Source organism: Crinia signifera, chromosome 9 (genome assembly GCF_055691185.1).
Source record: "Crinia signifera chromosome 9, ASM5569118v1, whole genome shotgun sequence".
Taxonomy (NCBI): Eukaryota; Metazoa; Chordata; class Amphibia; order Anura; family Myobatrachidae; genus Crinia; species Crinia signifera.
This window is the reverse complement of record NC_139225.1, coordinates 1,374,311-1,391,159: the sequence shown is the minus strand read 5'-3', so window position 1 is coordinate 1,391,159 and position 16,849 is coordinate 1,374,311. Positions and strand designations below refer to the sequence as shown.

At 49.4% G+C, this 16,849-nt stretch overlaps 1 protein-coding gene across 2 annotated transcripts in view; it reads right to left on the bottom strand.

Annotated features, from left to right (window-relative positions):
* The window catches only part of HMCN2 (hemicentin 2), a 268,528-nt gene that overhangs the window by 18,848 nt on the left and 232,831 nt on the right, over positions 1–16,849 (bottom strand). For both annotated transcript variants that reach the window (XM_083160863.1, XM_083160864.1), the window contains exons 68-75: positions 16,392–16,670; positions 16,047–16,237; positions 15,486–15,567; positions 15,249–15,385; positions 7,185–7,326; positions 6,963–7,107; positions 6,753–6,880; positions 5,247–5,417 (exon numbers count right to left, since the gene is read on the bottom strand). In XM_083160863.1, the coding sequence (XP_083016989.1) occupies positions 5,247–5,417; positions 6,753–6,880; positions 6,963–7,107; positions 7,185–7,326; positions 15,249–15,385; positions 15,486–15,567; positions 16,047–16,237; positions 16,392–16,670 (1,275 nt within the window). The remainder of the gene's footprint in view (positions 1–5,246; positions 5,418–6,752; positions 6,881–6,962; positions 7,108–7,184; positions 7,327–15,248; positions 15,386–15,485; positions 15,568–16,046; positions 16,238–16,391; positions 16,671–16,849) is intronic.

Below are 16,849 nucleotides of genomic sequence, written 5' to 3'. Positions count from 1 at the left end.
ACATCCATGGCGGATCACACATGACTATGCTGTGTAATGTATGGATATGCCATCAATGGCGGATCACACATGACTATGCTCTGTAATATATGGATATGCCATCAATGGCGGATCACACATGAACATGCTGTGTAATATATGGATATGCCATCAATGGCGGATCACACATGAACATGCTGTGTAATATATGGATATGCCATCAATGGCGGATCACACATGAACATGCTGTGTAATATATGGATATGCCATCCATGGCGGATCACACATGACTATGCTCTGTAATATATGGATATGCCATCAATGGCGGATCACACATGAACATGCCCTGTAATATATGGATATGCCATCCATGGCGGATCACACATGACTATGCTCTGTAATATATGGATATGCCATCCATGGCGGATCACACATGACTATGCTCTGTAATATATGGATATGCCATCCATGGCGGATCACACATGAACATGCTCTGTAATATATGGATATGCCATCCATGGCGGATCACACATGAATATGCTCTGTAATGTATGGATATGCCATCCATGGCGGATCACACATGAACATGCTCTGTAATATATGGATATGCCATCCATGGCGGATCACACATGCATATGCTGTGTAATATATGGATATGCCATCCATGGCGGATCACACATGACTATGCTCTGTAATGTATGGATATGACATCCATGGAGGATCACACATGACTATGCTCTGTAATATATGGATAAGCCATCCATGGCGGATCACACATGACTATGCTCTGTAATATATGGATACGCCATCCATGGCGGATCACACATGAATATGCTCTGTAATATATGGATACGCCATCCATGGCGGATCACACATGACTATGCTCTGTAATGTATGGATATGCCATCCATGGCGGATCACACATGAACATGCTCTGTAATGTATGGATATGACATCCATGGCGGATCACACATGACTATGCTCTGTAATATATGGATAAGCCATCCATGGCGGATCACACATGACTATGCTCTGTAATATATGGATATGCCATCAATGGCGGATCACACATGACTATGCTCTGTAATATATGGATATGCCATCCATGGCGGATCACACATGACTATGCTCTGTAATGTATGGATATGCCATCAATGGCGGATCACACATGACTATGCTCTGTAATATATGGATATGCCATCAATGGCGGATCACACATGAACATGCTGTGTAATATATGGATATGCCATCAATGGCGGATCACACATGACTATGCTCTGTAATATATGGATATGCCATCAATGGCGGATCACACATGAACATGCTGTGTAATATATGGATATGCCATCAATGGCGGATCACACATGAACATGCTGTGTAATATATGGATATGCCATCAATGGCGGATCACACATGAACATGCTGTGTAATATATGGATATGCCATCAATGGCGGATCACACATGAACATGATGTGTAATATATGGATATGCCATCCATGGCGGATCACACATGACTATGCTCCGTAATATATGGATATGACATCCATGGCGGATCACACATGACTATGCTCCGTAATATATGGATATGACATCCATGGCGGATCACACATGACTATGCTCCGTAATATATGGATATGACATCCATGGCGGATCACACATGAACATGCTCTGTAATATATGGATATGCCATCCATGGCGGATCACACATGACTATGCTCTGTAATATATGGATATGCCATCAATGGCGGATCACACATGAACATGCTGTGTAATATATGGATATGCCATCAATGGCGGATCACACATGAACATGATGTGTAATATATGGATATGCCATCCATGGCGGATCACACATGACTATGCTCTGTAATGTATGGATATGACATCCATGGCGGATCACACATGACTATGCTCTGTAATGTATGGATATGACATCCATGGCGGATCACACATGACTATGCTGTGTAATGTATGGATATGCCATCAATGGCGGATCACACATGACTATGCTCTGTAATATATGGATATGCCATCAATGGCGGATCACACATGAACATGCTGTGTAATATATGGATATGCCATCAATGGCGGATCACACATGAACATGCTGTGTAATATATGGATATGCCATCAATGGCGGATCACACATGAACATGCTGTGTAATATATGGATATGCCATCCATGGCGGATCACACATGACTATGCTCTGTAATATATGGATATGCCATCAATGGCGGATCACACATGAACATGCCCTGTAATATATGGATATGCCATCCATGGCGGATCACACATGACTATGCTCTGTAATATATGGATATGCCATCCATGGCGGATCACACATGACTATGCTCTGTAATATATGGATATGCCATCCATGGCGGATCACACATGAACATGCTCTGTAATATATGGATATGCCATCCATGGCGGATCACACATGAATATGCTCTGTAATGTATGGATATGCCATCCATGGCGGATCACACATGAACATGCTCTGTAATATATGGATATGCCATCCATGGCGGATCACACATGCATATGCTGTGTAATATATGGATATGCCATCCATGGCGGATCACACATGACTATGCTCTGTAATGTATGGATATGACATCCATGGAGGATCACACATGACTATGCTCTGTAATATATGGATAAGCCATCCATGGCGGATCACACATGACTATGCTCTGTAATATATGGATACGCCATCCATGGCGGATCACACATGAATATGCTCTGTAATATATGGATACGCCATCCATGGCGGATCACACATGACTATGCTCTGTAATGTATGGATATGCCATCCATGGCGGATCACACATGAACATGCTCTGTAATGTATGGATATGACATCCATGGCGGATCACACATGACTATGCTCTGTAATATATGGATAAGCCATCCATGGCGGATCACACATGACTATGCTCTGTAATATATGGATATGCCATCAATGGCGGATCACACATGAACATGCTCTGTAATATATGGATATGCCATCCATGGCGGATCACACATGAATATGCTCTGTAATGTATGGATATGCCATCCATGGCGGATCACACATGAACATGCTCTGTAATATATGGATATGCCATCCATGGCGGATCACACATGCATATGCTGTGTAATATATGGATATGTCATCCATGGCGGATCACACATGACTATGCTCTGTAATGTATGGATATGACATCCATGGAGGATCACACATGACTATGCTCTGTAATATATGGATAAGCCATCCATGGCGGATCACACATGACTATGCTCTGTAATATATGGATATGCCATCCATGGCGGATCACACATGAATATGCTCTGTAATATATGGATACGCCATCCATGGCGGATCACACATGACTATGCTCTGTAATGTATGGATATGCCATCCATGGCGGATCACACATGAACATGCTCTGTAATATATGGATATGCCATCCATGGCGGATCACACATGACTATGCTCTGTAATGTATGGATATGACATCCATGGCGGATCACACATGACTATGCTCTGTAATATATGGATAAGCCATCCATGGCGGATCACACATGACTATGCTCTGTAATATATGGATATGCCATCAATGGCGGATCACACATGACTATGCTCTGTAATGTATAAATATGACATCCATGGAGGATCACACATGAACATGCTCTGTAATATATGGATATGCCATCAATGGCGGATCACACATGACTATGCTCTGTAATATATGGATAAGCCATCCATGGTGGATCACACATGACTATGCTCTGTAATATATGGATATGCCATCAATAGCGGATCGCACATGACTATGCTCTGTAATATATGGATATGCCATCCATGGCGGATCACACATGAACATGCTCTGTAATGTATGGATATGCCATCCATGGCGGATCACACATGACTATGCTCTGTAATATATGGATACGCCATCCATGGCGGATCACACATGACTATGCTCTGTAATATATTGATATGCCATCCATGGCGGATCACACATGACTATGCTCTGTAATGTATGGATATGCCATCCATGGCGGATCACACATGACTATGCTCTGTAATATATGGATATGCCATCCATGGCGGATCACACATGAACATGCTCTGTAATATATGGATATGCCATCCATGGCGGATCATACAGAAATTTCTGGAATAGGAGTGATAGATTGGGGCAATCTGAGCTAAGGGGCCAATTCAGACCTGCTCGGCCCGGTTTGAATTTGGACGCTGCCCAATGGTCTGGCCACTGCACATGCGCATGTTCCGTAATGTGCATGTGCCGGGCCCAGCTACTGTATGAGCGCCTTCGACAAAAAGTAAAGGGGTGTGCCGGGGTGGGTCCCTCGGTCTTTCATGGGAGTGCCCATAGAAACGCCAGGTTGTGCCCGGCCGAACCCAGAGGTTCCTTTACCTGCTAGGGGCAGCTGCCGAGTGACTCCTGGTTACCAGGGCCGGGGAGCGGAGGAAAGATCATGTGATGGTTACTATAGAATGGTTTCTCCTCTGCGGTTCCCATGTGTACCTGTACACATCCGCCCGCAGCCCTGCACGGGGCACGGACGGCCATGGGGTGGTTGTTTGCCGGGGCAGCGTTAACTGGGCTCTGAACACTCGCAAGCAGGTCTGAATCGGGACCTATATTTAGGTAAAGACACCTCAATCTGTGGCATTGAATAAAAAAAAAATTTGATTTTGTGGGACATTATTCATAAAGATCACATTCATCAACAGCGGCGGCTCCAGAGGGGGGGGGGGTGGGCTGCAACATAGTTCCAAATGAATATATAGGGGAGAATCACCAACTGCCAGTGATTCAGGTTAGAATGGCAGTCGGTGGCAGTAGGTGGGGCTCCAATATCCAGCCCCAGCTCTGGAGCCGCCACTGGTCATCGGTGATTTCCATGGTTAGCGAGTTTGTGAAGAGATTTTTTTTTTCAAGACTAAATGACTTTCTGGCAATGATACTCCTGGTGATTCCAGAGGGGAAGTAACCAAACTCCGAAGTGACTCATGTGCGCCCATAACCCTCACAATGGGCCTAATTCAGACCTGAGTGCAGGTTCTCAAAATAGCCAGATCATGTGCACTGCAGGAAGGGCAAATGTAACATGTGGAGAGACAGAGATAGATAGATAGATAGATAGATAGATAGATAGATAGATAGATAGATAGATAGATAGATAGATGTGTATCCTCATGTTATGTGCCATCAAGAGCTCACAATTTCCCCATCCACTACTATGCATTACCTGGGCAGAGAGGGAGGTTACAGGCCCTCACATCCAGATCCCGTCCCATGCAGGGGCTCCCTCCATTGGATGGAGGAGGGTTGTTACACAGCCGGACTCTCTCTTGTACTCCCATACCGCAGGTCCTAGAACATGGAGCCCATTCCTGCCACTCTGAGAAGCCACCATTAGCTGTCGGGACAGACAGAGGATATGCAATACGGCCATCAATGTATATCCGTGAGAAAGAGCTGGGTTAAATTTTCTGATTGGCACATACAGCAGCTGCCATCACGCAAACAATTCGCGACTGAATTTCCTACAGCAGACTTGAAGAGTGCGCCCAAGCTTGACAATCTGTATATAAGGGCCAGATGCACTAAGCTTCAAAAAGTAATAAAATGGAGAGTGATAAAAAGCCAGCCAATCAGCTCCTGTCATGTTACAGCCTGGGTTTAAAAAATGACAGTTAGGAGCTGATTGGCTGGCCGTTTATCACTCTCCATTTTATCACTTTTTGAAGCTTGATACATCTGGCCCTTATATACAGATTGTCAAGCTTGGGCGCACTCTTCATACTGCCATGCACAGTACTTTTGTTTTATACCTTATACACCGAGAATTGTATTAATGAACCAGTCTGGTTTAGCACGTGTTCACCTAGATGGTCCGCCCACCGTAAGGGGCACCCCGCTCTCCTCTCATAGGAATGGGCTACCCAAACGATTTGCAGTGGCGGTAGAAGAATGTCAACGGGCAAACATGGCGGCAAAATTCTGCCACTTTATAGCCTCAATAAAATAATAAATATAATTAATTATGAGCAAAAAACTAAATTAGGATAACCTCTACAAAATGTGGAAGTGTTTGAATGTTTTTTTCCCTTTGGCAAATTGTGTCTAGAAATGAGTTTTGTGGCCATAGTACAATCAGAAGGTGCACAGTGAGGTACCGTAACAGTATAGAGTGAGACCGGATATCGGCCACCTCAGACCTGGAGCACAATTCAGTTGTTTTATGAATGGTAATAGTTGTACATGCCCTTGGGAAAAGCAAGGTATGCCCCCAATGTTTGTTTATCTCATTACCCTTGCTTCCCAGAATGAAATTATTTGCATTATGTGGAAAATTTGTTCCAAATAATTCAAGACTTACCCTACTCCTGGTGGCCACTGAAAATTCTAGGCATTTTGAGATAAACCTAGGTGTATCCTAGAGAACGTTGTCATGTGCCTTGCCTAGTTTTGTGCTTTGTAATGTGATCCAGTAGTGGAAGCCATTTTGTGGCCTATTCTGACAGAATGGCAGTCCGCTATCAGTCTCATTTCCTGCACTAGTGTACATGCATGATAAGGATGGCTGCTGGTTCTGTCAGTATACGGACCCTCATTATTGATTTAGTGTGTAAGATTTACCACTTCCATATTAACCAAAGATTACACTGAACACAAGCAAATTTTTATCTGAGAGATATTCTCATGGAATTTGCTTTGTTGTTAGTTAGAAATCCGCAATCACAGGACTTACCATAAACCCGAAGCTCCACACCCCGATGGGCAATCCCAGCCGAGTTTGTGACTGTGCAGCGATAATACCCAGAATCCTGCAGTAAAGCCTGGGGTATGCGAAGGGAGCCATCCGTAAGGAACTCTAGTCTAGAACAAGAGATGAGGCCTAGTTAGTGTTACCTGTTCATTGGTGGAAGAAGGAAAACAAACGCTTATTAGTAATCTTTACCTAGACATCTCCACAGAGAGCTGACCGCCATCCTTCCTCCATGTTACAGTTGGTGGAGGGAGCCCATCTCCTCTGCATGGTAATAAGGCTGTTTGGTTTACATGTGCACTGACCACTGAGGGTCCAGTCAGGATGGAAGGTACAACTGTAACAAAAATATCATGGTCTCATCAAAAACCAAGCCACATACAACCTGCCCAATCACAATGGGCCACCACTTACCTTGTATCTCCACAATGAAGTTGAGGCTGCTTGTGCCAACTGGGTTAGTGGCTATGCAGGTGTATTCTCCACTGTCCGAGGCCTGCAAGTTGTGAATCTGTAGATAACGGCCCTTAGACAGGACCTGGACTCGTCTGTCCACCTGGAAGGGAAAACAAAGTAAGAAGAAAAGAAATACATCATATCTATATATATATAGCTCTACAGGATGAATTAGTCAATATGATAGCTGTATGTCTCCACTCAACATTTTCCTTGGCATTGGAGAGTCGATAAAATGTCACATGAAACCCTTGGGTGCCAGTAGTACTGTACACGTACTCGTATTGGCCGGTCGGTTCCTTGAAAGTGGCGAGAGCAATATCATGGGGGGGGGGGGGGGGAGGGAGAGACAAGATTCCCACCTCCCAGCCCTCCTTGCAGACTTTGTAAGGACACCGTACACGGTACTAGCCAGCTGGTCCCATGCACCCATGTACTTCGGTCATAGTCAGAAGGACACCATACACGGTACTAGGCAGCTGGTCCCATGCACCCACGCACTTCGGTCATAGTCAGAAGGACACGGTACTAGGCAGCTGGTCCCATGCACCCACACACTTCGGTCATAGTCAGAAGGACACCATACACGGTACTAGGCAGCTGGTCCCATGCACCCACGCACTTCGGTCATAGTCAGAAGGACACCGTACACAGTACTAGCCAGCTGGTCTCATGCACCCATGTACTTCGGTCATAGTCAGAAGGACACCATACACGGTACTAGGCAGCTGGTCCCATGCACCCACGAACTTCAGTCATAGTCAAAAGGACACCATACACGGTACTAGGCAGCTGGTCCCATGCACCCACGCACTTCGGTCATAGTCAGAAGGACACCATACACGGTACTAGGCAGCTGGTCCCATGCACCCACGCACTTCGGTCATAGTCAGAAGGACACCATACACGGTACTAGCCAGCTGGTCCCATGCACCCACGCACTTCAGTCATAGTCAGAAGGACACCGTACACGGTACTAGGCAGCTGGTCCCATGCACCCATGTACTTCGGTCATAGTCAGAAGGACACCATACACGGTACTAGCCAGCTGGTCCCATGCACCCACACACTTCGGTCATAGTCAGAAGGACACCATACACGGTACTAGGCAGCTGGTCCCATGCACCCACACACTTCGGTCATAGTCAGAAGGACACCATACACGGTACTAGGCAGCTGGTCCCATGCACCCACGCACTTCGGTCATAGTCAGAAGGACACCGTACACAGTACTAGCCAGCTGGTCTCATGCACCCACGCACTTCAGTCATAGTCAGAAGGACACCATACACGGTACTAGGCAGCTGGTCCCATGCACCCACGCACTTCGGTCATAGTCAGAAGGACACCATACACGGTACTAGGCAGCTGGTCCCATGCACCCACGCACTTCGGTCATAGTCAGAAGGACACCGTACACGGTACTAGGCAGCTGGTCCCATGCACTCATGTACTTCGGTCATAGTCAGAAGGACACCGTACACGGTACTAGGCAGCTGGTCCCATGCACCCACGCACTTCGGTCATAGTCAGAAGGACACCATACACGGTACTAGGCAGCTGGTCCCATGCACCCACGTACTTCAGTCATAGTCAGAAGGACACTGTACACGGTACTAGCCAGCTGGTCCCATGCACCCACGTACTTCAGTCATAGTCAGAAGGACACTGTACACAGTACTAGGCAGCTGGTCCCATGCACCCACGCACTTCGGTCATAGTCAGAAGGACACTGTACACAGTACTAGGCAGCTGGTCCCATGCACCCATGCACTTCAGTCATAGTCAGAAGGACACTGTACATGGTACTAGGCAGCTGGTCCCATGCACTCATGTACTTCGGTCATAGTCAGAAGGACACCGTACACGGTACTAGGCAGCTGGTCCCATGCACTCATGTACTTCGGTCATAGTCAGAAGGACACCGTACACGGTACTAGGCAGCTGGTCCCATGCACCCACGCACTTCGGTCATAGTCAGAAGGACACCATACACGGTACTAGCCAGCTGGTCCCATGCACCCACGCACTTCAGTCATAGTCAGAAGGACACCGTACATGGTACTAGCCAGCTGGTCCCATGCACCCACGTACTTCAGTCATAGTCAGAAGGACACTGTACACAGTACTAGGCAGCTGGTCCCATGCACCCACGCACTTCGGTCATAGTCAGAAGGACACTGTACACAGTACTAGGCAGCTGGTCCCATGCACCCATGCACTTCAGTCATAGTCAGAAGGACACTGTACATGGTACTAGGCAGCTGGTCCCATGCACCCACGCACTTCGGTCATAGTCAGAAGGACACCGTACACGGTACTAGGCAGCTGGTCCCATGCACCCACGCACTTCGGTCATAGTCAGAAGGACACCATACATGGTACTAGCCAGCTGGTCCCATGCACCCACGTACTTCAGTCATAGTCAGAAGGACACTGTACACAGTACTAGGCAGCTGGTCCCATGCACCCACGCACTTCGGTCATAGTCAGAAGGACACTGTACACAGTACTAGGCAGCTGGTCCCATGCACCCATGCACTTCAGTCATAGTCAGAAGGACACTGTACATGGTACTAGGCAGCTGGTCCCATGCACCCATGCACTTCAGTCATAGTCAGAAGGACACTGTACACGGTACTAGGCAGCTGGTCCCATGCACCCACACACTTCGGTCATAGTCAGAAGGACACCATACACGGTACTAGCCAGCTGGTCCCATGCACCCACGCACTTCTGTCATAGTCAGAAGGACACCGTACACGGTACTAGCCAGCTGGTCTCATGCACCCACGCACTTCGGTCATAGTCAGAAGGACACTGTACACGGTACTAGGCAGCTGGTCCCATGCACCCACGCACTTCGGTCATAGTCAGAAGGACACTGTACACGGTACTAGGCAGCTGGTCCCATGCACCCACGCACTTCGGTCATAGTCAGAAGGACACCATACACGGTACTAGGCAGCTGGTCCCATGCACCCATGTACTTCGGTCATAGTCAGAAGGACACGGTACTAGGCAGCTGGTCCCATGCACCCACACACTTCGGTCATAGTCAGAAGGACACCATACACGGTACTAGGCAGCTGGTCCCATGCACCCACGCACTTCGGTCATAGTCAGAAGGACACCGTACACAGTACTAGCCAGCTGGTCTCATGCACCCATGTACTTCGGTCATAGTCAGAAGGACACCATACACGGTACTAGGCAGCTGGTCCCATGCACCCACGAACTTCAGTCATAGTCAGAAGGACACCATACACGGTACTAGGCAGCTGGTCCCATGCACCCACGCACTTCGGTCATAGTCAGAAGGACACCATACACGGTACTAGGCAGCTGGTCCCATGCACCCACGCACTTCGGTCATAGTCAGAAGGACACCATACACGGTACTAGCCAGCTGGTCCCATGCACCCACGCACTTCAGTCATAGTCAGAAGGACACCGTACACGGTACTAGGCAGCTGGTCCCATGCACCCATGTACTTCGGTCATAGTCAGAAGGACACCATACACGGTACTAGCCAGCTGGTCCCATGCACCCACACACTTCGGTCATAGTCAGAAGGACACCATACACGGTACTAGGCAGCTGGTCCCATGCACCCACACACTTCGGTCATAGTCAGAAGGACACCATACACGGTACTAGGCAGCTGGTCCCATGCACCCACGCACTTCGGTCATAGTCAGAAGGACACCGTACACAGTACTAGCCAGCTGGTCTCATGCACCCACGCACTTCAGTCATAGTCAGAAGGACACCATACACGGTACTAGGCAGCTGGTCCCATGCACCCACGCACTTCGGTCATAGTCAGAAGGACACCATACACGGTACTAGGCAGCTGGTCCCATGCACCCACGCACTTCGGTCATAGTCAGAAGGACACCGTACACGGTACTAGGCAGCTGGTCCCATGCACTCATGTACTTCGGTCATAGTCAGAAGGACACCGTACACGGTACTAGGCAGCTGGTCCCATGCACCCACGCACTTCGGTCATAGTCAGAAGGACACCATACACGGTACTAGGCAGCTGGTCCCATGCACCCACGTACTTCAGTCATAGTCAGAAGGACACTGTACACGGTACTAGCCAGCTGGTCCCATGCACCCACGTACTTCAGTCATAGTCAGAAGGACACTGTACACAGTACTAGGCAGCTGGTCCCATGCACCCACGCACTTCGGTCATAGTCAGAAGGACACTGTACACAGTACTAGGCAGCTGGTCCCATGCACCCATGCACTTCAGTCATAGTCAGAAGGACACTGTACATGGTACTAGGCAGCTGGTCCCATGCACTCATGTACTTCGGTCATAGTCAGAAGGACACCGTACACGGTACTAGGCAGCTGGTCCCATGCACTCATGTACTTCGGTCATAGTCAAAAGGACACCGTACACGGTACTAGGCAGCTGGTCCCATGCACCCACGCACTTCGGTCATAGTCAGAAGGACACCATACACGGTACTAGCCAGCTGGTCCCATGCACCCACGCACTTCAGTCATAGTCAGAAGGACACCGTACATGGTACTAGCCAGCTGGTCCCATGCACCCACGTACTTCAGTCATAGTCAGAAGGACACTGTACACAGTACTAGGCAGCTGGTCCCATGCACCCACGCACTTCGGTCATAGTCAGAAGGACACTGTACACAGTACTAGGCAGCTGGTCCCATGCACCCATGCACTTCAGTCATAGTCAGAAGGACACTGTACATGGTACTAGGCAGCTGGTCCCATGCACCCACGCACTTCGGTCATAGTCAGAAGGACACCGTACACGGTACTAGGCAGCTGGTCCCATGCACCCACGCACTTCAGTCATAGTCAGAAGGACACTGTACATGGTACTAGGCAGCTGGTCCCATGCACCCATGCACTTCAGTCATAGTCAGAAGGACACTGTACACGGTACTAGGCAGCTGGTCCCATGCACCCACACACTTCGGTCATAGTCAGAAGGACACCATACACGGTACTAGCCAGCTGGTCCCATGCACCCACGCACTTCTGTCATAGTCAGAAGGACACCGTACACGGTACTAGCCAGCTGGTCTCATGCACCCACGCACTTCGGTCATAGTCAGAAGGACACTGTACACGGTACTAGGCAGCTGGTCCCATGCACCCACGCACTTCGGTCATAGTCAGAAGGACACTGTACACGGTACTAGGCAGCTGGTCCCATGCACCCACGCACTTCGGTCATAGTCAGAAGGACACCATACACGGTACTAGCCAGCTGGTCTCATGCACCCATGTACTTCGGTCATAGTCAGAAGGACACCATACATGGTACTAGCCAGCTGGTCTCATGCACCCACGCACTTCGGTCATAGTCAAAAGGACACCGTACACGGTACTAGGCAGCTGGTCCCATGCACCCACGCACTTCGGTCATAGTCAGAAGGACACTGTACACGGTACTAGGCAGCTGGTCCCATGCACCCACGCACTTCGGTCATAGTCAGAAGGACACTGTACATGGTACTAGGCAGCTGGTCCCATGCACCCATGTACTTCGGTCATAGTCAGAAGGACACCATACACGGTACTAGGCAGCTGGTCCCATGCACCCACGCACTTCGGTCATAGTCAGAAGGACACGGTACTAGGCAGCTGGTCCCATGCACCCACGCACTTCGGTCATAGTCAGAAGGACACCGTACACAGTACTAGCCAGCTGGTCTCATGCACCCATGTACTTCGGTCATAGTCAGAAGGACACCGTACACGGTACTAGGCAGCTGGTCCCATGCACCCACGTACTTCAGTCATAGTCAGAAGGACACTGTACACAGTACTAGGCAGCTGGTCCCATGCACCCACGCACTTCGGTCATAGTCAGAAGGACACTGTACACAGTACTAGGCAGCTGGTCCCATGCACCCATGCACTTCAGTCATAGTCAGAAGGACACTGTACACAGTACTAGGCAGCTGGTCCCATGCACCCACGCATTTCGGTCATAGTCAGAAGGACACGGTACTAGGCAGCTGGTCCCATGCACCCACACACTTCGGTCATAGTCAGAAGGACACCATACACGGTACTAGCCAGCTGGTCCCATGCACCCACGCACTTCTGTCATAGTCAGAAGGACACTGTACACGGTACTAGCCAGCTGGTCTCATGCACCCACGCACTTCGGTCATAGTCAGAAGGACACTGTACACGGTACTAGGCAGCTGGTCCCATGCACCCACGCACTTCGGTCATAGTCAGAAGGAGACCGTACACGGTACTAGCCAGCTGGTCCCATGCACCCACGCACTTCTGTCATAGTCAGAAGGACACCGTACACGGTACTAGGCAGCTGGTCTCATGCACCCACGCACTTCGGTCATAGTCAGAAGGACACCATACACGGTACTAGCCAGCTGGTCCCATGCACCCACGCACGTCGGTCATAGTCAGAAGGACACGGTACTAGGCAGCTGGTCCCATGCACTTCGGTCATAGTCAGAAGGACACCGTACACGGTACTAGCCAGCTGGTCCCATGCACCCACGCACTTCGGTCATAGTCAGAAGGACACCGTACACGGTACTAGCCAGCTGGTCTCATGCACCCACGCACTTCGGTCATAGTCAGAAGGACACCGTACACAGTACTAGCCAGCTGGTCTCATGCACCCACGCACTTCGGTCATAGTCAGAAGGACACCATACACGGTACTAGCCAGCTGGTCTCATGCACCCATGTACTTCGGTCATAGTCAGAAGGACACCGTACACGGTACTAGCCAGCTGGTCCCATGCACCCACGCACTTCGGTCATAGTCAGAAGGACACCGTACACGGTACTAGGCAGCTGGTCCCATGCATCCACGCACTTCGGTCATAGTCAGAAGGACACCATACACGGTACTAGCCAGCTGGTCTCATGCACCCACGCACTTCGGTCATAGTCAGAAGGACACCGTACACGGTACTAGCCAGCTGGTCCATTGCGCCCACGCACTTCTGTCATAGTCAGAAGGACACCGTACACGGTACTAGCCAGCTGGTCTCATGCACCCACGCACTTCGGTCATAGTCAGAAGGACACCGTACACGGTACTAGCCAGCTGGTCCCATGCACCCACGCACTTCGGTCATAGTCAGAAGGACACCGTACACGGTACTAGCCAGCTGGTCTCATGCACCCACGCACTTCGGTCATAGTCAGAAGGACACCGTACACAGTACTAGCCAGCTGGTCTCATGCACCCACGCACTTCGGTCATAGTCAGAAGGACACCATACACGGTACTAGCCAGCTGGTCCATTGCGCCCACGCACTTCGGTCATAGTCAGAAGGACACCATACATGGTACTAGGCAGCTGGTCCCATGCACCCACGCACTTCGGTCATAGTCAGAAGGACACCGTACACGGTACTAGGCAGCTGGTCCCATGCACCCACGCACTTCGGTCATAGTCAGAAGGACACCATACACGGTACTAGCCAGCTGGTCTCATGCACCCACGCACTTCGGTCATAGTCAGAAGGACACCGTACACGGTACTAGCCAGCTGGTCTCATGCACCCACGCACTTCGGTCATAGTCAGAAGGACACCGTACACGGTACTAGCCAGCTGGTCCCATGCACCCACGCACTTCGGTCATAGTCAGAAGGACACCGTACACGGTACTAGCCAGCTGGTCTCATGCACCCACGCACTTCGGTCATAGTCAGAAGGACACCGTACACAGTACTAGCCAGCTGGTCTCATGCACCCACGCACTTCGGTCATAGTCAGAAGGACACCATACACGGTACTAGCCAGCTGGTCCATTGCGCCCACGCACTTCTGTCATAGTCAGAAGGACACCAGACACGGTACTAGACAGCTGGTCTCATGCACCCACGCACTTCGGTCATAGTCAGAAGGACACCGTACACGGTACTAGACAGCTGGTCTCATGCACCCACGCACTTCGGTCATAGTCATGGCCCCACAACATCTCAACTTACTTGTTACTAAATTAATCTTAAAAACATTTGATAAGTACCTGGAGTGGGTTCTCTCCTATGAACCACTGAATGGTTGGAGCAGGATCACCTTCTATCCTACATTCAAGAACCAGTTGTCCTCCAATGGACACTGAGAACGATTGAGGTTCAGTAGATCCAATGACACTGGGAGGGACTGAACATTGTACAAGTCAGGAGAACAGTTACCCTAATTCCACAGAGCTTGATGTTTTCCACAACGTTTTATATTCTCTATAATATTCTTTATAATTCACCTTTCAGCCGCACCCAGGTGGCCCTTGCGTCTCTTCCTGCTGTGTTACTGGCCACACACACATAGACTCCAGCATCCTCAGCCTATAACAGAGACCGATAGAGAAATAAGCTTGAGATGGATTCAGGAGTCTGCACGCTGCCCATGTCGGACCTGGTGGATCAAAGTCACGCCGTGCATGCATTCCTGCGCCAGGTGTGTGCAGTGAGAAGTATGGGGATAATGTAGTGATCTGTTTAATGGGCGTGTTATGGGAGTATGGGCTGCAGCCAACAGAAGCCGGCTAGAGGCTGTACGCCAGCTCTCTGCTTATCACAGCCCGGACTGGCTCTCCCAGAGGGAAGGAGGGGGGGGGGGGGGGGTTGTAGTCCTACAGCCCATAGGTAAGGTCCGCCACTGGTCCTTGCACATTCGGATGTACACAAGGGAAGGACTTAGTATCAGCATTTGCAGAAGGCGACCACCAATAGACATGCTTCTGAATCTACTATGAGGCAGGAATTATATCTCTTACTCTAAGCTATAGGACCCCCAGGATGAACAAATAAATGGCTGCCCATACCTTCACATGCTCTATCCGAAGAACGGTTCCATTTCTTGTGAGTAAGTCTGGCCGTGACAAAGGTAGCCTGTCCTTCTCCCAAGTGACCTCAGGGAAGGGAATACCAACTGCGTTGCACACTAATTCCAGGGGATCATCCATAGAGACGGAGACCTCTGTGGGGAGAGCAGGACCCTCGATCCTTGGTGGTTCTAGAAAAACATGAAGTTGGTTATCGCTAATTTCCATTATACCCACACTTGGGGTATAATGGGAGCAATGAAACATTAAACGCCCCAAGGTGCCTAGTGTCCAGACTAGATTGGACCAGGCCATGTCCGGACGGAGATTGTCTTGTGTCCATACCTAACACTATCAGGCGGAAGTACTTGCTGACTTTCCTGGCTATATTCAGAGCAGTGCAGGAGTAGAGACCCGAATCACCGGCGTTCACAGATTCCAGGTACAGCCGGGTTCCCAAGCCGTTGGGCAGCAGGTTGCTCTGAAGGTTGAGCGCCTCGCCATCTTTCTCCCATGACAGTGAGGGCAGAGGAGAACCATGAGCCTCACAAGTGAAAGTCACCGAAGATCCTTTAACTGCAGTGACGTCTTCTGTGCCCTCAGACGTCTCCTCCACCGGCAGGGCTGGCACAGATGGTAAAATACATTAGCACATATATATATTACCAATATTATAGTACATTACAGATGTGTGCACATACAGCTATCTTCCATGCGGTACAAGTCCCGTTATTATGATGCTGGAGCATCTTATTCTCTAAATGGAGCGGCTGCGGCACGGATGGACTCTCCGCTCATCTTTA